At 37.3% G+C, this 24,127-nt stretch overlaps 1 protein-coding gene across 4 annotated transcripts; it reads right to left on the bottom strand.

The window, feature by feature from the left end:
• Window positions 1-1,805: 1,805 nt before the first annotated feature.
• tmpob (thymopoietin b) lies at window positions 1,806-23,648 on the bottom strand. Of its 4 annotated transcripts, none has more exons than XM_079808959.1 (6): window positions 23,036-23,648; window positions 13,852-13,969; window positions 13,596-13,772; window positions 7,684-7,787; window positions 7,491-7,600; window positions 1,806-4,916 (listed from the first exon to the last, which is right to left on the bottom strand). In XM_079808959.1, the coding sequence occupies exons 1-6, from the start codon at window positions 23,273-23,275 to the stop codon at window positions 4,565-4,567; spliced, it is 1,101 nt and encodes a 366-aa protein (XP_079665085.1). In that variant the 5' UTR covers window positions 23,276-23,648; the 3' UTR covers window positions 1,806-4,564. The 4 variants fall into 4 exon arrangements, with proteins under 4 accessions (XP_079665085.1, XP_079665086.1, XP_079665087.1 ...); XM_079808960.1 differs by having other exon boundaries at window positions 1,808-4,916; window positions 7,491-7,597; XM_079808961.1 differs by having other exon boundaries at window positions 1,808-4,916; window positions 7,684-7,784.
• Window positions 23,649-24,127: the final 479 nt, after the last annotated feature.

The raw sequence follows: 24,127 nt of genomic DNA, 5'->3' as shown, positions 1-24,127 counted from the left end.
ACTTTACTAATCCTACTATGGCGAAGTCCTGGCTCATGAATATTAATTTTGAACGTTTTTTTTTTTTTTTTTTTTTTTAAAGCCTTTTCAATGCAGAAAACTGTGTTTCCGCCACAGAATAAAACATTTATAAAGATAATAGCGACTTTTATCTCGCAATTCTGACCTTTTTTCCCCCAAAAAAATTCAAATATAAACAGTTATAAAGTCTATACGGCTCTGACTATGATGAAGTCTTGGCTCATGAATATTAATTTTGAAGGTTTTTTTTTTTTTTTAAAGCCTTTCCAATGCAGAAAACTATGTTTCCGCCACAGAATTAAAATTTTTAAAAGATAATAGCGACTTTTATCTCGCAATTCTGACCTTTTTCCCCAAAAAATTTCCAGATATAAACAGTTATAAAGTCTATACAGCTCTGACTATGGCGAAGTCTTGGCTCATGAATATTAATTGTGAACGTTTTTTTTTTTTTTAAAGCCTTTCCAATGCAGAAAACTATGTTTCCGCCACAGAATAAACATTTTTAAAAGATAAAAGCGACTTTTTATCTTGCAATTCTGACCTTTTTCCCCCAAGATTTCCAGATATAAACAGTTATAAAGTCTATACAGCTCTGACTATGGCGAAGTCTTGGCTCATGAATATTAATTTTGAGTGTTTTTTTTTTAAAGCCTTTCCAATGCAGAAAACTATGTTTCCGCCACAGAATAAACATTTTTAAAAGATAAAAGTGACTTTTTATCTCGCAATTCTGACCTTTTTTCCCCCAAAATTTCCAGATATAAACAGTTATAAAGTCTATACGGCTCTGACTATGACGAAGTCTTGGCTCATGAATATTAATTTTGGACGTTTAAAAAAAAAAAAAGCATTTTCAATGCAGAAAACTGTGAAAGCTTGTTTACGCCACAGAATCAAACATTTATAAAGATAATAGCGACTTTTTATTTCGCAATTCTGACCTTTCCTCCCAAAAATGTTTTTCTCTATACGGCTCTGACTATGACGAAGTCTTGGCTCATGAATATTAATATATATATATATATATATATATATATATATATATATATATATATGTTTTTTTTAAAGCCTTTTCAGTGTTTCTGACTTTTTGTTTTGTTTTTTCTAGTTGTTAAATAAAACGTCGCAATTATTATTTTTTATTTTTCAACCACACAGTGGATGTACATAGTAATATTAATAAACAATGAACTATGAACAGATATAAATATAGTATAATATATATTATAATATAGTTTTATCAGTGATAAAAGAAAACGTTTTTACATTCATTCAAGATTTTTTGTTTGCAATTATATTTGCTAATGACATTAATTTATCTAAAAACAATATCTGAGAAATTTTTATATAGTAAAAAATATTAATAGCGGAAATAAGAAAAAGTCACATTACCTAACGTCACATTACCTAATTAATATTCATGAACCAAGCCTTCGCCATAGTAGAATTCGCTCGACCAGTGAGGGGCGGGGCTTTCCCGGAGTGTGCATTACGCAAGAGATTCCATTCAACTCAAAGTCACCGTCTGCCGTCTTTCAAATTTATGTGCATATTGTGCAGCAGATAATTATTGCAAAATATATTTTGTGTATGTATATCTAAGGACTGATTATATGAATTGCTGGTTGCAATGATGTGTCTGAAGGTCAAACCTCCTGTCAAATATGACAGGAAACATTCCTGATTAAATCAAATTGCTGGAATGTCGTGTGTGTGTGTGTGTGTGTGTGTCAGTCACTGAACTGACCTTGCTGTAAATAAACTACAAGGAAGGGTCACCTCTGGGATTCAATGGTTTTCTTTTATTTCACACCAGATTTGTATTGAATCAAGGATAAATATTCAAATCATTCCATATGACCAATTTTCCACAATATTAGCTGCCTAAATACAAAGTGCAAATTGGACTTGTATGCCCTTCACTGCCTTTGACACAGCAGTACAAAACTAAGATGTTAGTTAGTGGTTAGTGGAGTCGGTATATGTACATTTAAAAGTAACCCACTGCATTTAAAAATAAAAGACATTAGAAAAATATTGCAGTTAAAAAGTGATTAAACTAAAAGTAGCAAAATATAAAAACAAACCCTGCTAATGAAGATGCATCACAGATGTATTCTTTTGAATGAAATGAAGATATACTCCAGAGGACAACGGTTCGGTTTAAAAAAAATAAAAATAAAAATCACCGATAAGAAATGAACTCATATTGTCAGATGAATCACAGACAGTCTGATTACAGTCAATAACAGGCGAGTGTCAGCGGACTCGATTCTCATTACGGGTTTTAAATCGGCTACAATGCCACATCACATTTTGAAAACATCACAAATACATTTAACAAGCCACCATTACCAATAAAAAAAAGAAAGAAAGTGAAGCATTATTTACTACACAAGGCTTTCATATAAGATCACATTTTCTTTCAAGCTCTGGATAAAAAGACAAATATCAATCTAAAAAGTCTAAAAGCAGACATTATCTGAGCTGGTCGTTCAGAAGTTTGAACATTTCAATGCTACAAATCATTTCATCAAAAGCTACGATCTCCCGAAAACCGTCAAGCGCATTTCAAAGTCATATTTCACAACAAAATCCCAAAAAGAATATTTCCAATTACGCATATTTCACACAATTCTCATTTACTGTAACGCCAAAAATAAATGTTAAGTACACCCACTGTCTGTATTTATTAAATTAAATGTATGGCAATTTTATGTAAAAAATAATTATTGTGCCTTATTAATTTAAGTAATAATTTTTCACCATTATAGTAACACAAATGTTTTTTTTGTACTATAGTAATGAATTAGACTGGGTAAACCCAGCCTGATCTGCTGGTGATTTGATTTCGCCTTGTAACTCAGTCTGGAAACCTGTACATTCATTTCTACTGCTTCTGTTACACTTTTGCCGGAACCAATCACAGACTGGCGTATCCACCTGGCGCGCTATTGGCGGGTTTAACACGATGACGGGTCGTTGCCGGTTGATCACGCCTCTTGTGGTCTGATTGGTTGAAGGACTATCCAATTGCGTAAAGAGTCATTTAATGTATGCCCGTTGATCACGCCTCTTGTGGTCTGATTGGTTGAAGGACTATCCAATTGCGTAAAGAGTCATTTAATGTATGCCCGTTGATCACGCCTCTTGTGGTCTGATTGGTTGAAGGACTATCCAATTGCGTAAAGAGTCATTTAATGTATGCCCGTTGATCACGCCTCTTGTGGTCTGATTGGTTGAAGGACTATCCAATTGCGTAAAGTCATTTAATGTATGCCCGTTGATCACGCCTCTTGTGGTCTGATTGGTTGAAGGACTATCCAATTGCGTACAGAGTCATTTAATGTATGCCCGTTGATCACGCCTCTTGTGGTCTGATTGGTTGAAGGACTATCCAATTGCGTACAGAGTCATTTAATGTATGCCCGTTGATCACGCCTCTTGTGGTCTGATTGGTTGAAGGACCATCCAATTGCGTACAGTCATTTAATTTATGCCCGTTGATCACGCCTCTTGTGGTCTGATTGGTTGAAGGACTATCCAATTGCGTACAGTCATTTAATGTATGCCCGTTGATCACGCCTCTTGTGGTCTGATTGGTTGAAGGACTATCCAATTGCGTACAGAGTCATTTAATGTATGCCCGTTGATCACGCCTCTTGTGGTCTGATTGGTTGAAGGACTATCCAATTGCGTAGTCATTTAATTTATGCCCGTTGATCACGCCTCTTGTGGTCTGATTGGTTGAAGGACTATCCAATTGCGTAGTCATTTAATTTATGCCCGTTGATCACGCCTCTTTTGGTCTGATTGGTTGAAGGACTATCCAATTGCGTACAGTCATTTGAATTATGCTCGTTGATCACACCTCTTGTGCAGTAGAAAATACAGAGTCCCCAGACAAATGTTCTTAAATTGAGCTTGATCCGAGTATGATTAATATATATATTTGAGATTTTGCGGTGAAATATGACCCATATATTTCCTTTGGTGAGTTTCACCTGCTATGCAAGACCACTATCCTCACTCTGGTCTCATTAGCAACACTTCATAATGTCAGATTCAGCCATGCTAAAAAATAAACTTCACCGGTTTATTCAAGAAAACGTTTAAAAAGATTTCGTTTTGCAAACATTCAGCTTGAGTGTCTTCCTCCCAGCCGTGATATGTGTGTGTGTGAAACCGAATTGTGCTCGTGTTGGCCGCGTCTTGGCACTTGAAGAAACACGCAGGCGAGTCCTAAACTCTCGTTGTGTGCTTCTGAACAGGTAGAATGATTCGCTGTTGGCGATCATGAATGAACACTACACTCGTCTACGTCGTCTCGAATGCTACAAAACCGTAAAAATCACAAAGCAAGATCAAAACACACAGAGTTTAAAGACTACTTGAAACACGAGTCTATTCAGATGTGACCGCTAGGTCAAACTGCGATAACCAGAATCCCTCCCTCCCCAAACCCTGCCGATGCGTTGCTCCTTAAAGGACTAGAAAATCAGTCTGACAGTAGATGCATGCTGACGCGACGGATTCGCTCTCACTCGCTGGCCTCGCCTTCGGATGGGCTTTCCCAACTGATGTATTTGACGATGGGTGTGATCACATTGTCCTGGACATAGAGCTGGCAGGAGTTGATCTGATCGGTGGTGACGTTCAGGAAGGCGTAATACAGCGACGCAGCAAGTGCGATGAACACCAGAAGCTTCAACCAGAAAGCGAGCCAGCGGCGGGGTTTGGGAGGGGCGGCGGGTGCTGCGCTGCGAACGTCTGTGATGGAGGATTTAGTCGCTGTGTAAATGTTCTGCTGAAAGATGGGCTCCTCCGACCAGAGGTTCAGCGGCTTCACCGGACGTCCGGCCGCACCGTGGATCGGCCTCCGACATGTGGCCCTGTTCGGGTAGAAAACATAAATGTGGGTTTAATTAAAGCACTGATAAGCAGTGTTGGGGGTAACGCATTACAAGTAACTTGAGTTACGTAATAATATTACTTTTTCAAGTAACTAGTAAAGTAACGCTTTACTTTTCAAATTTACAACAAAATATCTGATATAATTTTTTCAAAAAAGTAACGCAAGTTACTTTTTCACATTTATTTGACTGACAGCTCTCCTGCCCCCATGTTGAGAGTAAGTGCAGAGGCGTTGTGTGTGAACATGATGGTTATTGTAGTTCTAGACTAAATGTGAGCATTTACTCATCTCACTTGCACAATAAAGATTCTGTCCTCCTCAAAATGAATAAAATCAGTCAAATGCAAAATCAGAGTACTCAAACCTCAAATATATAAATGTTAAATAGAACAAATATTTTTATGCATTTAATCTACCTTTATTGACCAACGTCGTGCTGCTGACCTTTGATGATTCAGTTAAGCCATGAGCAAAAATTACTAGATTTTTTGTTTTTATTGGTAAAACGTTTTTCTCCTGCGTCCTATTCTTCCATTATCCAGAATGGCAGCACATTTATACCTCAGCCTGAGGCCTATTATTTCAATTTTGGTATGAAGAGGTCTTTACATTTGCACAAAAAAGGACTTTTTTTGCTATTAAAAAACAAAACTAAAAAGCAAGCCCAGCCCAGGTGAGAAAAAGTAACGCAAAAGTAACGCAAAAGTAACGTAACACATTACTTTTCTTAAAAAGTAACTAAGTAACTCAATTAGTTACTTTTTATGGGAGTAACGCAATATTGTAATGCATTACTTTTCAAAGTAACTTTCCCCAACACTGCTGATAAGTGACTATCATCAACATGCAATTTGCAGTTTTTCACCATTTTTTTATATAGAGAGAATCATATATAACATGGAAACAAGTTGCATATAATATAGAACGACAGAATAGTTCGTATCATTGTTATTTTAGTATTATTGAGATACTATTATAGTTTATTAATATTTTAAACAATTTTTAAATTTCTGTTTTCATGTCAAGTTTTAGTAATTGTGTTCGTTTTTGTAATTTTTAATAGTTAAATATAGCTTTTATAAATTTTTTATTCAGTTTATGTTTTAGTAATTTAGTACATCAAGTAAAAAATACATTAAAATAAGAAATGCTGCCTTGGCAACTAGCTGAAATAAAAAAAGTTTAACATTTATATATTTAATTTCAGTTAACATTTATTTTATTTCTATAACATTTATCATATTTATTTCATTTGTATGGTTTTAGTTAACTATTATAACCCTGGTTTGTATTGCTTGCAGGTTTTTAAAATGTTTTCAAATTTTAAATTGTTCAAATATAGCACCCCCCCCCCCCTTTTGACTTTGAATATAATAACATACAAATACAGTAATTTTTAAAAGTTGCATTTTTATTAGCCTCCAATGAGAAACACCTTATCAGCTTCTTCAAAATTAACATCAATCTTAGCTTCTTTTTGTAAATCATTTTTCAAATCAAAATCCCTTTGTGATAGAAGTGGTGAACTACTTTCTTTGGTCCAATCTGTCTATTTTCAATTTTATACAAAATATGGTACCGTCACAAAATAAAAACACACTCACATCTTCCACATTAACTTTAAAGCGCTCAATCTCCAGGGGCCGGTTGCACCAGTTGTGCGCAAGTTACAACTTAACCTAGTTTTGACGTAAATGGGCACTAAGTTACAACTTACGCACTACTAAATATTTTTGCGTTGCACCATTAAACTTAGTTGAAGCGTAACTCTACGTATAAACTAAATATTTACTGAAGCCTCCGATCAGGAGTAATGGTTGGAATAATAAAGCAGACTGACTGAACTGCATTATAAGCTCTTGTTTTACATGACAGTCTTCAATTCTTTACACATGTATGATAATGCTGACATTTACACTCGCTTACATTTTAAGAGAGAAAACATTATGCGAATAGATGACTTTATTTGCAGCTCTTCAACACAAAACCATCCAAAACTGTGCGTGCCGCTGCGTGAATCTGTCCGTGTTGTGCATGTCATGATGTCAAATAAAATCAGTCATAATTTATTGATCCATGTTAATGTCGTTTCATATTCTGAATGCTTCTGAATGTTATTTATATATAAAAGCACTTATGTTATTCATGATTAAGTATATTTAATGGAAACTTATTTTTACCGTTGTTACGTGAGGCAAAAGAAGTTATAATAATGAAGGATACACTGAAATTCACGGTATTTCAACACAACTTTTGCTCACGTATTTGAAGGCTGCTATTGGATCATTGAGGGTAAACGTCATATTATGCGCATTACTTTACGGAGAGCTTACGACCTACTAGTTACGTTCTGCCTTAAGAACAAATGGTGTAACCAAAAAAAGTATAGAGTTAGTTACAAACCATCTAGTAGTTACTAAGCCTCTAGTGTGGACTTTACGTTCCAATTTAAGAAAAAACTGACGAACGACTGGAGCAACCCTACCCAGACACTTAACCAAGTAGACTCTTATATGACGCCTTCACTCGGACGGCTCATCTTCATACTCACATTATTCCGGTTGGTGTGGCAGGTTCATTGGGGAAGATTTCCTTCAGGATATCTCCTCCGTCCAAGGATGCTTCCTTAATGGCTGATGCCGTCTCCTCCTCCACCTGCTGCTGAACAGAAGGAAGCTCAAATGAATCACCTGATGAGACTCTATTGTGAGTCTGTATTTTCCCAGTGCGTGCGCAGGCTTTACTTTAGTGCGCTGCCTGCTGCTGGTCCTGGTGGTGACTGGAGTCTTTCCTCTGCTCCGCACCGGCTTAGTCACGACAGGAACCGGCTCAGGTACTGGATCAACTTCTGCCAATCAAATGCAAAGCAAAATTGGTGAAAAGGAAATTAATGTGACCATAAAATACCATGCAATTGTTTTAATTCTAGTGCAATTTTTTAGAAGACTTAAGAAAAAGTGCTTGTCTGGATGACTCGGGTCACATGCAGACTCTGATAGCTTAGCTCTCCTCAACAAGCTAAAGCCTTTAAAGGGTTAGTTCACCCAAAAATGAAAATTCTGTCATTAATTACTCACCCTCATGTCGTTGGACACCCGTAAGAAGATATTTTAGTGTAAAGCTGATGCTGAGAAAGGCTTCAGATAGGCCTCCATTGGCATTCAGTACATTTACACTCCCAAGACCCATAAAAGGCACTTAAAACGTCGTTACAAAGTCCATCTCACCACAGTGGCTCTACAATAATCTTACGATGCGACGACAATAGTTTTTGTGCGCAAAAAAAAAATCAAAATAACACCTTTATCCAGCTTGTTCTCGACTTCCGTGTGTGTCTCCACGACGCATGCGCGAGAATATGACGTAGCGCCAGCGTTCGGGAATCCATGAAATACACACTTAAGCCCCATTTTGAGCACTACGCCGAGACCTAAAGCACGATCAATGTAGATTCAACAGCTTAGACACGCGCGTCTTCCTCTGCTCGTAAACAAATCGCTTCTGGGTCATGTGTCCGAACGCCGGATCTGCGTCATATTCTCGCGCATGCGTTGTGGAGGCACACACGGAAGACAAGAACAAGCTGGATAAAGGCGTTATTTCGATTTTTTTTTGCGCACAAAAACTATTGTCGTCGCATCGTAAAATTATTGTAGAGCCACTGTGGTGAAATGGACTTTGTAACAACGTTTTAAGTGCCTTTCATGGATCTTGGGAGTGTAAATGTACTGAATGCAAATGGAGGCCTGTCTGAAGCCTTTCTCAGCATCAGCTTTCAACTAAAATATCTTCATTTGTGTTCCGAATATGTCTTACGGGTGTCCAACGACATGAGGGTGAGTAATTAATGACAGAATTTTCATTTTTGGGTGAACTAACCCTTTAAGGTGGTTTACTGTTTTACTTAAAGCTGGAATATACTACAGAACTTATGCCCTTAATTTTTGGCGGATTTACAGTCTGGGTGCGTCAATGCTAGCTGCCAAAAAAATCAAAGCCAGTCTGATTTTGGTCAGGCAGAGTTGACAGATTGCAATTAAAATAGTGTTGTGTATGATGAGCACAGATTTTAGTTTTTTTAGCTTTACTCTCTGATTCAATCCAGTCGGATGAGATCAAACATGTTTTATATTTTGAGCCGATTTTGGAACACAATAGCCGCCGGGGCCAGTCGAGTTTCCACTGTCACTTCCGGGGCTTTGATCGGGCCTCGTCAGGGCTTCCTCGGGGCCAACGGCCAGGGTTTTTTGGCCCACCAAATAGCTTGGTCCAAATTAGGCCAGCTCAGGTTTGAGGAGTGGTTACAAACAAAGGCAGAGTTTATCTGAGCCTGGACACGGCAGTGCCACGGATGATTTCATACACCAGCTAACATCAGCATTAAAGACTTAAAATCATTTTTGCTCATTTCAGACAGCAGAGAGTGTTTGAAATAACTTCTGTTTGTGAGCCGATGTGGATTCTGATCTGATCTAAGGCAGAAATATTATATGCGATGCAAAAGACTCACACGCAAACTATTACTATAGTAAACATGGTAAATACTTCCGCTTGGAGAAATCAGATAAATCATATAGGCTATCACACGTGTATTTATTTCATCTGTCAGTACGCCTAGTCTCTTTATACCGACTGTCTGATATCCATATTTAGCTCCGCATGTCATAAAATAAAGCACATTTTTTCGGGAGCGTCCTCTGTTTCTCTGACTGAAAATATAACTGTACTGGGACAGTGACTGGAGAGAGTGCTAAAGCTGCTCAGGTCGTATTTTTGGTGGAAAATGTGTAGAAATTATTCTTTTTTTAAATGTGATGTAAGCATGCCATCCTGTGACTACAAATAAACAGAAACAGACACTATCGCGTGTCGTCTTTCTTTTATGAAATAACAGTGAATATCACTTTATTTCTATATTTCTAATGTGCAGTCTTGACAGATTAATTCAATGTATCACTTATTGTAAAACATTGAAGCTTCGTTTTTAAAGCTTTAAGTAAATGACAAAAATGCCAATAAACAGCCGCTGTTATGTTCGTTTTGCGATCTCGCTAGTTTCTGATAAAACTTCCATTTGTTGGTGAGATGTGACGTTGTTTCAGAGAGGTTTGTTACAGGCGGGTTTTAGTGAAGCGCTGCGGAGCTTCTGGCCCAACGGTGGAAACACAGCGTGTTTTTGGGCTCAGTGCTACAGATCTGAGGCTATTAGCCCGGCCCGTTGAAAGCCCTGACAGTGGAAAAGAGGCAATTTTGTTAGACGTTTCTGCATTAATTTGTTGTGTTCTGTAAGACTTGAAAGTGTGCAGTGCAATCCTATAAAGTCAGCAATTGCATGATGCCTAGTAGGGGTGGGATTCTAAAGGCACTTAACGATTCGATCCGATTCTGGGAGTAACGATCCGATTCCCAAAACGATTCTTAACATACATTTTTGGTAACTAATAATCCTGCTGTGCAAATACATGAACTTTATATTTTAACCAAAATTCGAGCTAATATGCATTTTGTTTATAGAATATCGGTTTGACAGTATTGCCATATTAAAAATTATTATGAAGATTTCTTTCAATACTTTTATTTTATTAACAAAGTTATATTCAAGATTAACAAGCTGTAATGAAATATAGTAAGCCATACAATTGCAAAGAACAATCATTAAGAATAAACAGTTCTCAATTAGTTTCTTTAAAGCTAATTTTTTTTTATTTTGGTTAGAGCCACAGAAAAATCTTTAAAACATAGGCTAATGCAGAAGATAAATAACTTTAGCTCTCGCTGAGAAGCCAAATTCAGTGTGTGCGCATAACATCTCACATGAGAAAACCTGCCGAGCTGCAACAGTCATGAGACATTTAACCAATCACTCGCCAAAACTAAGTCTTTGTTCAGAATTTTCCATTCGTTTGAAACATTGTGCAGTAGTTCAGCAATATTCAATAAGTCATTAAAAAAATTATGCCATGGATGTTGGTGGGTTTATGTCCCGGCCACCGCATCGGAGACATAGCAGTGTTATTAAGCATTAATGGCAAGGAAAGCGCCTTATAGCCGACTTGAGCACCACATCGTTATTTTGGCTCAGAATTTCGTTGGCTGGAAATATGAATTTAATTTAGAAGTGCTTTTGAAATATTCCATATTTTAAAGCATCAATCTGATGCATTTTGAGATGCTTTTTTTTGCCAACCTGGGGAGAGGTTGTATATAATGTGTGCTGGTCAACTAGTCTAAAATTAAGAAACCCCTAGGAAACAGTAAAAAAACAAAAACAAAGGAACATTGTGTGTTCATTTAAGGCGAGACACTACAGGTGAATAGGGATTTTTTTTTAATTACAAGATATCACTGTGAAACTTCTCCAGTTTATTACTGGCATAAACATAAGAAAAAAATGTATTACAAGTTTTGTGTAAATTAATGTTTTAATATGCAAATGAGGCCTTATATACTTAAATATACGCTCATTTGCATACTTTTCCAAAAACAAAATCTGGAAATTGGAAAGGACCATGTTTAAAATTCTTGGTTCTATTTGTTGACATGTTAGATGAGAGGGCTTTTACAGAGGGGATTCTGGATATCTTATTTTGTGCTTTAGTAAATTGGAGAATACTGACAATAGCCTTAAAAAATCAATTTTCGCCATGTTTTTTGGAGTTAAAGGACCTATAACTCAGGATAGGAATGATATATCAACAAATCCCTCTGTAAAAGCCTTCAGAATATAGTTCAGCATAAGACTGCTAAAGTTGGTACTTGTAGGTGCTCTTGAAGTGGATATATCTGACTCTGAGTGTGAGAAAAAACTAATTCTGAGAAAACGGCCTTTAAAGTTTTATACTGTATAACTGCATACATTTCTATAAAACCCCCAACCTACAAACAAAATATATATTCAGTTAATTAATATCAGTAGTGTATAATATTTAAAACACGTGGAAATTGATAAATGAATAAATTATTAATAGCAATAGCTATTAGAGAACTACCTTAAGAGAACTACCTTAACAAACACCAGTCACAAAAACTGCAGACGAACTGTCCCTGTTTGTTGCATATGTCCATCTATAACTATTTGAATCTAATTCTGACGGGGTTTCGTCATCTAATCTGTTGTTGTTTACTTTCTTTTTACTTGCTCTTGCTACTTGGTCTTTTCTGTGAGCGTTTATGAGCCGATTTCAGCGTTGTCTGCACTTTCTCTCAAGCAGAGAATACACAAGCAAGCGGCAGCGCGTGAGAAATTCACATCGACCAATCAGATGTGGTGTTCGGCTGCAAACTTTCGCGGTTGGTTAGTTCTACAAAGGAAATATCCATATTTGGATTAGACAGTGCTGTGTGTGAGACTGCGAGCTTTATAATGAGACCAAGCATGACATGTTTCTGTGAATGGAGACGGCACGAGAGATCGCGCTAGAATAACTTCTGATGATTTCGGGTAGAAATCTAAAGGCGCACGGTGACAAAATATAATGAAATAACCAACTTAATGTGTAATGTTGACATTTTTTTTATTTTGACATGAAAGCTTACATGTTAAGGGAGCAAACTGGCCCAAAATCTAAAAATTGACCACTGCATGAAAAAACGATGTTTTCACCTGCCGTGTCTCGCCTTAAGAAAGGCTACTTAACTTATTATTCCAATATCCTAATATGATACTAAATACCACAGGGAAAAGGGCTATTATTTGTGACGTGCTGTCTTGCATTTTTACATTGTAGGCCTACATTTTAAACAGGACACGCATTAGCTGAATAAATGTTAGCCTGAAGCTACAAACATATTTACAGAAAACAGTTGACAATGAATAGACAGGAGTCCAATCATAGCAAAACGAATCACTTCTTCTTAAAAGAATATCAAGTATAATTTATTTTAGACGAATCCGACATGTATATGAGGGCTGTGTTAACAGTAAAACGTCCGTCATTTAACTTATTTTAAAAACAACGGATGGATAATACAAAATGCTTTCTGACATTGACACAAAAAAAACCCCAAGCAAGAACAAAATTTTAACTTAGTCCGCAGTTCACTGAATCTCGCGCTCCCTTCTGACACTCGCACCTATTGATTCATGTAGGTCACCTATTTTGGTTTCAAAACGACGATATTTCGCCAAAAGGTGAGGGATTTTCATGTATGTAATAAGCAAAATACATTTTTGAAATGGGGAGGCAGCCGCAGCGCAGACACAGAGCGGCCAGAGAAACGGAGGAGCGACTACTGTAAGGCGTTTGTGCAAAACTGCATAAAACGTGCGGGTGTTGAAGCCTCTCACCGGGAAAAGTGTCCCCATGGGTGCGACGCCCCTGAGCAGGTCCTAGTTTGTCCATTTTATCTTAAACAAAGCCAATTCACCAGCATACAAACGTTCGCCTATCACACACACACACACACACACACACACACACACACACACACTGGTGAAGTGGCCGTTTGAATTAAACACAGAATCGATTCTGAATTTTTGAGAATCGCTTCTGAATCGTTAGAAAACGAATAGCGATGCATCAACCTTTTCTCCCACCCAATGCCTAGTGTTTTAAAATCTGTAGCTGATACACTTGAACATGCTAGGGATGTCACAAGTACCAGTACTTCGGTACTGAAATACCGAACTTTCACACATCGATTACTCCTGCATTACCTTCTTCTTTGTCGCTGTACTGATCTTCAGCCGAGTGTGTGTTGCCGTTCTGGTTTCCGTCAGCTTTGATGGTGATGGCCTCCGGGATGGTGGTCTCGGGTTCAGGCAGGATGTTCTCCAGCGGCGGATGCTCCAGGAGCTGCTGGAGCTTCTTCTCATACACCTTACGTGTAGATGCTGAGATACAGAACCGGGGGAAATGAGAACACAATATCTACACATGGGCATTCACATATTCACAAACCGTAATACTAACCAACAATTGGGCCAGTCTGGACTCCATACTTGAGAAGCTGAACCTTCAACTCTTCGTCAGTCAAACCCAAACCGTCGTTCTCTTCAGCCCGAACTCTGTCTGTCTTTCTTGTGGCTTTCTGGAGGAAACATCAGAAGGAAAATGTATTTTGATGTGATTTGACTAACCAGCTAACAAATCTGATCATTTCTGACTGCGCACAGAGTTTAAAGGTCCATGGCATGGCATTTTTCTATTATTTTATAATGTTTCCTGAGGTGAACTTATATTGTTAGTATGATTTTTACATTAAAAAATTTCATAATTTAGAAATAAAAGGCATTTTTTCTATACTGTTATTACCCCTCTGGCTGAATGACCTGTTTCAAGGGGCGTGTCTGCTGTGAGACTTCAGTGAAAACGCCCACTGTTGTGATTGGCTGACATCTTTGCATTTGAAATGAGTGTTAGTTTATGTTGCAGAGGAAGGGGAGGTAACCTTTCCTGGTATGACGTCATAACAGGGAAATTCCAGATCAGCTCATCTGAGCTCTCATTTTCTCAAAGGCAGAGAAAGACAGCCAGAACTCGGTTTACACCCATCAACATTTCTATCCACTAGGGGACAATATTCAGGCTAGGGGAACTCATATTAATGTTGAAAAACCTCATAAAATGACATTTTCATGCCATGGGACCTTTACAATATGAAATTGAAGAAAATAAATGAAAATCACCCCATGATTTACTCTCCCTCAAGTCATCCTAGGTGTATATATCTTTCTTCTTTCAGACAAACACAATCAAGAGTTATATTATAAAATATCCTGGCTCTTCTATAATGGGAGTGAACGGGGGTTTTAGATTTTGAAGCCCAAAAAAAGTGCATCCATACGACTCCATGGGATAATAAAGGCCTTCTGAAGCAAAGGCATGCGTTTGTATAAGAGAAAACTATCTATATTTATAAACTATAATCACTGGCTTCCGGTAACGGCTGTCCGCGAGTCAGAAGAGTGACCTCTGACCCCACACATGACGTATTGATGGAAGCGCAGTGGATAGAGCAAAAACAAAACACCGGTCACGAATTAGAGCCTAAAACGAGAATTTTTAAAGGGAAATGTGGGAGGAGCTTGAGTTTGTTGTTTGAACAGCGAGAGGCGTCTCCTCTCACCTGAGCTTACGCTACTCCTACATCCTACGTCATGTGTCGGGTCAGAGGTCACTTTTCCGCCGGAACTAGACTCACGTACAGCCGTTACCGGAAGCCAGTGATTATAGTTCATAAAGTTATAAATATGAATATTTCTCTTACACAAATGCATGGCTTCACTTCAGAAGCCCTTTATTAACCCCTCGAGCCATGTGGAGCAGTTATATGATGGATGGATGCACTTTTTAGGGATCAAAATCTCAACCCCCATTCACTCCCATTATAAAGCTTGGAAGAGCCAGGACATCTTTAACATAACTGTGTTTGACTGAAAGAAGAAAGTCATATACACCTAGGGCTGGGACGGTTACCGCATTACCGCGGTCACGTGACGCCTACCGCGGGTCTGAGATCGTCACCGCCATCACCGCATAAAAAAAAAAAAAAACCTTGGCCTGCCCATGTGTGCACGTCGTGTCTAATTCCATGGATTCATTGATTCTAATGACATGGATTGTGTCTAATGACATGTGCGTCTTATATGGATTCAAGGTTTTCTAAACAAAACCTAATCAAAAGATGGAGCAAATCCGACCTTTCGCGAGTTGGGGAGCGCAATGTTCCATTATAACATTCCATTTGTACCTGTGTAATGTCTTGTAGCCTATAATTTGAATTTAATTTTACTAAAGCATAAAATACAGGCGCATAAGCAGGACCTCAGTTTTTAATTGCACGTGCTTAACAAAATTCTCTCACATGGTTGCGCAGCCGACAATAGCGCGTCGGGAGTTAGAAGTCATGAATGCAGAAAAAGAACGCACCGCCCGGGCCATTGGTTTGTGTCGAACGCTTTCTCCCATAGCTGGCAAAAAAAACACGGCTTCAGAAAGAACAAACTGAGCTGGACCTGCCTCAGCACTCCTTAGTACTGGTAAGTTTTAACTCTCTTCCAACTCTGTTTGGGAAAGATTGACTACAAATAAGCTGGGCCTGCGAAATTTCATTCAATATAATCAATAAATAATCTATTGCAGGGCTCCAGAGTGCGACTAAATGGTCGCATTTTGCGACTAAAATTTGAGAGTGTGCGACTGAATTTTACATCCAGTCGCACATGTGCGACCAGTAAATTTGCCTGCTGTCGGTACTGGAGAAATTAAGAAAATGCACTTACTAATTATAATTGATAGACGTTATGTCTGGCAAATTCTATCTTTGCCAGCCGTTTCTATATGAGATCATATTAAACCATTTGTCCGTGATGCATTTTTGCCATTCGCAATCCAGAAGAGAGAGAGAGAGAGAAAGAGAGAGAAAGCGAGAGAGAAAGCGAGTGAGCTCTCTCACGTGGAGCTACAGCGAACACAACACCACAGTCAGCTTAATGAGTGACGATGGCCAAGAGAACTACACAAAAGTTTAGTCTGCTTAAACTTTAGGGATGTGCTGTGATATTAATCTAATTTTATTTTCGATTTTGGCTTCTAAGAATTATAAAAAGACGGTATGAGGTAAAACTATTCCTATAGCCGTGTTCGTCGAGCTCATCCTTCCCTTCACAGCTCCGCTGTCATTTCTCCCTAAACCTAAACTTAACTCAGAATCAGTGATTGTTGTAAACTGCAGTCTCTACTGTTGCTAAACTGCGGGATGTGTTTGATAATAAAGAGATATTAAATGCACAATAATCCGCGCAAGAGACGCTGTTTCCAACTTCAAGGCGGCTTATATGTGTGTGCTGCGAAATGGACCGACTTGCACTTAATATTTTAGGCTTCGTGTGCGCGTCTAAACCATCAAATAAACAACAAATAGCCGGTGTCAAAATGACCGGATTGGAGAGTAGTTATTTTAACAGTTTATATCTTAAATGGGCGTAAATAGTTTGAAGAAATAGGAGAATATGATATTATTAGTTCTACATTGATCGGTCTTAAAGGGGCAGCGTCTAATAAACCTGCTGACGATTGAGCCATTCATTCGAATCGAACAAAAGGCAAATAGAAAATATTCACATCTCTTGAATTAATAACTTTATAAGCATTAATCTATCAATTTATACAGTGAAAACTATGCAGTGTTATTTTACATTTCATTACTTTATTAGATTTCTTTGTAGGTTTGTTCTTTACTGTAATATTAATGTTAGCAGACCTTCCGAATGCCTGCACACTGGTCCATTTACAAATAGATGTTTTATATTTTTGTTCAAACTTTGCGGTTTCTTTTGCTATAGATATTTTACTTTTCAGATTGTAAAGCCATGTTAATTATGTTGTTAATTGTGTTTTTTTTTTTTTATAAAAAAAAAAAAAGATATTTAAAGTATAAAAAGAACCGATAAGAATACTGTTAAAGTACTGGGCTGCATTTCCCGAAACCTTCTTAACACTACGTCGTTCTTAAGTTATACCTTAAGGTTTACCTTAACGTTAATACGTGTTTCCCGAAACCATCTTAGATAAGAATACCTTCTGTAAGTATTACTTTCGTAAGGTTGGTCTGGACCACTCTTAGATATACCTTATCACTATTGACAGTTCATTCCACTAGTGGCCACCACTGTGCAAAAAGCTTCTTTACATGTCAGTCTATACGAATATAATTCTGAAGTTGTAATATACACCCAATGTTCAATCAGGCTATTTTTTTTTAATGAAAGGATTACAATTGTCATTACACTAATGGTTGTTAGATTTTTAATTATATTATCCAAAGGTACATCAGCTGGCAAACCATTAGACAGGAAAAGCTTAGGAGCCTATTTAAAGGGAATGATTGTGGAGGGGAGTTTGGTCAAACTATGGCAGCGAGACAGCGAATAGTTGTGCTAAATCAAAGACGGCGCCGTCCGCGGAGCCATGTAGTGTATGTGCACTATTTCATACGTGAAAACTTTAGTCCCCTGGCTACTATGTCAGAAGCCGCTATTCAAAATAAATTTCGCCTGCCACGACAGCAAATTGAGCAGCTTTTAGATCTTGTTGGTCCAACTTTGTCGAGACAAACTGGACGGAGCTACCCTCTCAGCCCTGAAATCCAGCTGCTGGCGGCTCTCCGTTTTTATGCCGTGGGGAGTTTTCTGGAGGTGGTTGGGGATGGATATGGGCTGAGTAACACCTCGGGGTGGCGGTGCGTTCATTCAGTAACAGAAATTAGTTATTTACACAATAATGTAATGCAGCTGCTGGGCAATCATCCCTGATTGTGGAGTAAATTAACACACTATGGAAAATATATTGTAATAATATAAATGACTCTTTCAAATGCCAGTGAAGGCATACTGCCAGTTAGTGTAGCGGGTTGACCATGATGCGGTTGAGTATGAAATTGCTGGTTCGCGTACTCATGTCAGAATTATATAAAATTTAGTTTGCAAGTTCAACTATTTCTGAAGTGCTTGTTTTATTTTTCGCATAAAGCAGTGAAACAGCCCCTGCATAGAGTAAATAATCGATTCTTGAGCCATCGATATAAGCCACTTCAGCACCGCCACCACGGACAGCACCTGCTAACGTCGCACTTAAGAAGGTTTACCTTAAGTAACCTCCTAAGGTATAGTTCGAGGAACACACCTAGAAATGGTATACCTTTAGTTAAGTTATACCTTTAGAGTCTTCGTAGCGCGCTAAGAGACAACGTTATCGGGAAATGCAGCCCAGGATCGATAAGCAGTATCGGTAAGAGTAGTAATACCATTTAAACCTTAATGATACCGATCCCTATTAGTAATACAGTGGACATTAGTAGATTTGGTTAGCATGTTGATTTACGGTGTGCGCCCCTAAAATTTCTGGTTGTGCCCCTAAAATTTTCAGTAGGGGGCCATTGTGCTCCAAGTGAAAAAAGTTAGTCTGGAGCCCTGTATTGTAGGCAATTAAGTATAAGTTGGCTATGTGATTCTGAAATTCCAATTTCATTAAAAGGCTATCGAAAAAGATATCCGTCTGGCAGGCTTACAACCACAGTAGTGTGCGACACTTTGTTAAATTAAATAGCCTTCGTTAAATATTTGAACCACTGAGACAACAGCGCACACGAGATATATAAATTAATATGACTATGTAAAAATATGTAATATAAATATAAATAATAAGTAATATACAATCACGGTAGTATGAGCAGCGACACTTTGTAAAATTAAATAGCCTTCGTTAAATAGCACCACTGAGACAAAAGCGCACACGAGATAGAAATATAGCCTATATATAAATTAATATAAATATGTAAAAATAGGCCTAATATAATATGTAAAAATTATTTATGTAATATAAAAAATATAAATAATTTTATTTATTTATTTATATATATATTATATATTACATAAATAATTATATATATTTATATTACATAAATAATTATATATATTTATATTACATAAATAATTATATATATTTATATTACATAAATAATTATATATATTTATATTACATAAATAATTATATATATTTATATTACATAAATAATTATATATATTTATATTACATAAATAATTATATATATTTATATTACATAAATAATTATATATATTTATATTACATAAATAATTATATATATTTATATTACATAAATAATTATATATTTATATTACATAAATAATATATATATATATATATATATATATATATATATATATATATATATATATATATATATATATATATATATATATATATATATATATATATATATGTTAAATACAATCATTAGCCTAAATAGCCTTGTTAAATTAGCCTAAAAAGCTTTGTTAAATAGCCTTGAACCACTGAGACACAAGCGCACACCACACGAGATATGTAAAATAATATAAATATGTAAATGTTATAAAAAATAAATATAAATAATAAAAGTAGCATAATAGGCTATACAATCAAGGTAGTGTGAACAGCGAGTGACTACACTTTGTTAAATTAAATAGCCGTGCGCCTTCGTTATAGTCTTCATTAACCACTGAGACAAAAGCGCACACGCGATGTAAATGTAAATTAATAGCCTGAATATTTAAAAATATGTAATATAAAATATAAATACTATAAATATAAATAATATTTTCTATTATATGGGCGGGTGTGCGCGAAAGTCTATAGTTTAAGTGATTGTTTGATGACGACGACTGTAATCTGAAAGTAAAAATATGGGAAATAAATAAACAAATACATATATATTACTGATCAATACCGATAAATAAAAATGTGTTTGTTTGTCTTTGTTTATGCAGTTCCATCTTCAGATCTCTCAGTCGTGATCTGATCTGCTCTCAGCAAACAATATGAAGGCTGGGATGTAAACCATAGCCTAGTCTATATTTCGTTTTGCCAGCACTTTTTTTTCAGATATCATTCCATTTCTGTTCTAATTGTTCCTGTTCTAAACGTGAAAAAATAAATGTAAAATAAACATGTTCCTTATTATGTTCAATTGCCTGTGCTGGTGTGTGCGTGTGCAGCCGTGCGCGAAAGTCGAGCGGGAGCCGTTTAAAGCGGTTTACCGCTGAACCGCGGGAATTTCTTGCTTTTCAACCGCGGTAAGAAAAAATCCATACCGTCCCAGCCCTATATACACCTAGGATGGCTTAACCCTTAATCGTCCCTCAAGTAGGGTTTACGTTTGTCAGATAGACCGCAAACATTTACAGAGCGATTGCATAAGGAAATATACATTTTTTACATGGAAAACTATATATCATTTTTTTTATTTACTTCTCAACTTTACATTTATGCTGTGTTTGTGTGGATATTTGGTAGTTTTTTACCTATTTACAGCACAATTACTTAACAAGGCCATAAAATGGCTCATTAAAAATATTTTTTTTAAATGACAAAATCACTTAAATAATGATCTTAATGAAATCTAAATTGTTTTTGGACATTTTACTTACCGGTAATTGATTTTGTGTGTGGGTGTATAAACATGCATGTTGCATTTGTGCTCTAGTATTTGACCATTTCTATAAAAATGCTCTCTATTGCAGTCACACGTGTGTGTGTGTGTGTGTGTGTGTGTGTGTATGAGATAGAAAGTTTGTTCCACTTTGTGTTTATGCTCTAGGACCAGACCTTGATATAAATGTAGAATTTTTCAGATTTATACTGGATTTATTTTTTGGACAAACAAATAAAAAAATATATTTTGTAAATTGTTCCATTCATTACCAAAATCTAAAAATTGCCCAGACACCTGTGTGTGTGTGTGTGTGTGAGTGAACATGCTTGTTCTATGTTGTATTTGTGCTCTAGTATTAGTCCTTCATTTATGCATGCCAATTTTTCAGATTTATGCCAGTTATGTTGATTTTATTTGCCAATTTCTATACAAATGCTCTCTGTTGCAGTCACACACGTGTGTGTGTGTGTGTGTGTGTGTGTGTGTATGAGATAGAAAGTTTGTTCCACTTTGTGTTTATGCTCTAGGACCAGACCTTGATATAAATGTAGAAATTCAGATTTATACTGGATTTATTTTGTATTTTTTTGACAAATATTTTTTGTTTATTTTTTACATTTTTCCATTCATTACCAAAATCTAAAAAATGCCCCAGACACCTGTGTGTGTGTGTGTGTGTGTGTGTGTGAACATGCTTGTTCCATATTGCATTTGTGCTCTAGTATTAGTCCTTCATTTATGTATGGCAATTTTTCAGATTTGTGCCAGTTTTGTTGATTTTATTTGCCAATTTCTATACAAATGCTCTCTGTTGCAGTCACACACGTGTGTGTGTGTGTGTGTGTGTGTGTGTGTGTGTGTGTGTGTGTGCGTGCGTGCGTGCGTGCGTGCGTGCGTGCGTGCGTGCGTGCGTGCGTGCGTGCGTGCGTGCGTGCGTGCGTGCGTGCGTGCGTGCGTGTGTGTGTGTGTTAGAAAGTTCATTCCACTTTGTGTTTATGTTCTAGGACCAGACCTTGATATAAATGTAGAATTTTTCAGATTTATACTGGATTTATTTTTTGGACAAACAAATAAAAAAATATATTTTGTAAATTTTTCCATTCATTACCAAAATCTAAAAATTGCCCAGACACCTGTGTGTGTGTGTGTGTGTGTGTGAGTGAACATGCTTGTTCCATGTTGTATTTGTGCTCTAGTATTAGTCCTTCATTTATGCATGCCAATTTTTCAGATTTATGCCAGTTTTGTTGATTTTATTTGCCAATTTCTATACAAATGCTCTCTGTTGCAGTCACACACGTGTGTGTGTGTGTGTGTGTGTGTGTGTGTGTGTGTGTGTGTGTGTGTGTGTGTGTGTGTGTGTTTGTGTGTGTGTGTGTATGAGATAGAAAGTTTGTTCCACTTTGTGTTTATGCTCTAGGACCAGACCTTGATATAAATGTAGAAATTCAGATTTATACTGGATTTATTTTGTATTTTTTTGACAAATATTTTTTGTTTATTTTTTACATTTTTCCATTCATTACCAAAATCTAAAAAATGCCCCAGACACCTGTGTGTGTGTGTGTGTGTGTGTGTGTGTGTGTGTGTGTGTGTGTGTGTACATGCTTGTTCCATATTGCATTTGTGCTCTAGTATTAGTCCTTCATTTATGTATGGCAATTTTTCAGATTTGTGCCAGTTTTGTTGATTTTATTTGCCAATTTCTATACAAATGCTCTCTGTTGCAATCACACACACGTGTGTGTGTGTGTGTGTGTGTGTGTGTGTGTGCACATGTGTGTGTGTATGAGATAGAAAGTTCATTCCACTTTGTGTTTATGCTCTAGGACCAGATCTTGATATAAATGTAGACATTTTCTGATTTATACTGGATTTTGTTTTATTTTTGTGACAAAGTGAAGAAAAAAGTTTCTATACACACCTTTAGGAAAACCAAATCAAGCCCAGATTTATTGTGCATGTTTAGATAGATTATTTAGGAGAAGTCATATACCCCATGAGATGAAGGGAACACTTTTTAAAAATGAAGGAAAAGTCCAGTGGGGTCAACTGGACCCCAAGGGGTGATTAAATTATGGGATAATTTTCATTTTTGTGTGAACTATCCCTTTAAATGCATGCTTTTGGTTCCCCCCAAGCCTTATATTTGAGCTGTCTCACCCTCCCCGAGCGGCTTCTGTTGGACACCAGCGGCGCTGTCGTGTCCTCATCGCTGGAGAAAGTGTCCGGAGCCGGGGCGGAGATGCTCTTCTTGTTGAGCACGGTCAGGTTCTTCAGATACAGCTGGACGTACACGTCTTTCTTGCTGTCCGCGCTCGGGAGAGGGACGTGATTGGCCAATAACTCGCTCTTCAGTTTCTCTTTAGTGAGCAGCGCCGGATCCTCGTGAAATTGCGCCATGGTTTATCTTCACGCGACTGCGAAATGAAAAACGGGTTTTACTTACGAGATACAAGCGCGAGTACTTCTTTTCCCGTTTCAAAGGTGAAGCGGTAACTTGTGAACGAGAATAAATGAAAATAAAAGCGAGCAACGGTCTCGCGCTGACACCCGTCAAACCGGCTCGCGCCTTCCGTTTGAATGTCCTCCTAGGATTTTACGACAAACACGGCTGTCGGTTACAACCAAAAAATATTTTTTTTGGAAGATTGAACATCGAAGCTCGTGGCTAAATAAAAACAACTCTGCTAAAACGCGCAATTAAGCGGTTTCGCGAAGGCGGGTAAAAGTAGAAATAGCTCGACGGCTCGTTGCGCGCGCGCGCCTCAGAACTGGCACACAGGAACAAAACACAACGCTCATTGGTCGAATGGGTTAAGTAAGGCGTTCTCCTATTGGTCGTCGCGCGAGAGTGACAGACGCTGGTCCAAAACAAAGAGGCCGACACAGAGCGACAGCTGCGGCTTATGGTGTCCGACTGCGATGTACAGCAGGTTTCTTTACAACAAGCTCTACGTTATTGTAAAGCCCGTGAAAAAATAACACGGAAGCATTATGATGCGTTCAGTTCAACAGAAAGCGCAGGTAGGGATTTTGACAGGGTTGTATTTCATAATAAAAGACTACAATACAAAGTGGGGGAGGGGCGTCTTAAAGGGATAGTTCACACAAAAATGAGAAATACCCCATGATTTACTCACCCCTTAAGCCATCCTAGGTGTAAATTATATTCTTCTTTCAGACAAATACAATCAGAGTTATATAAAATGTCCTGGCTTTTCCAAGCGGCCAAAATTTGAAGCCCAAAAAAGT

Source organism: Gobio gobio (genome assembly GCF_949357685.1).
Source record: "Gobio gobio genome assembly, chromosome: 25".
NCBI lineage: Eukaryota > Metazoa > Chordata > Actinopteri > Cypriniformes > Gobionidae > Gobio > Gobio gobio.
The sequence above is the reverse complement of the archived record's forward strand: the minus strand, read 5'-3'. Positions and strand labels throughout refer to the sequence as shown.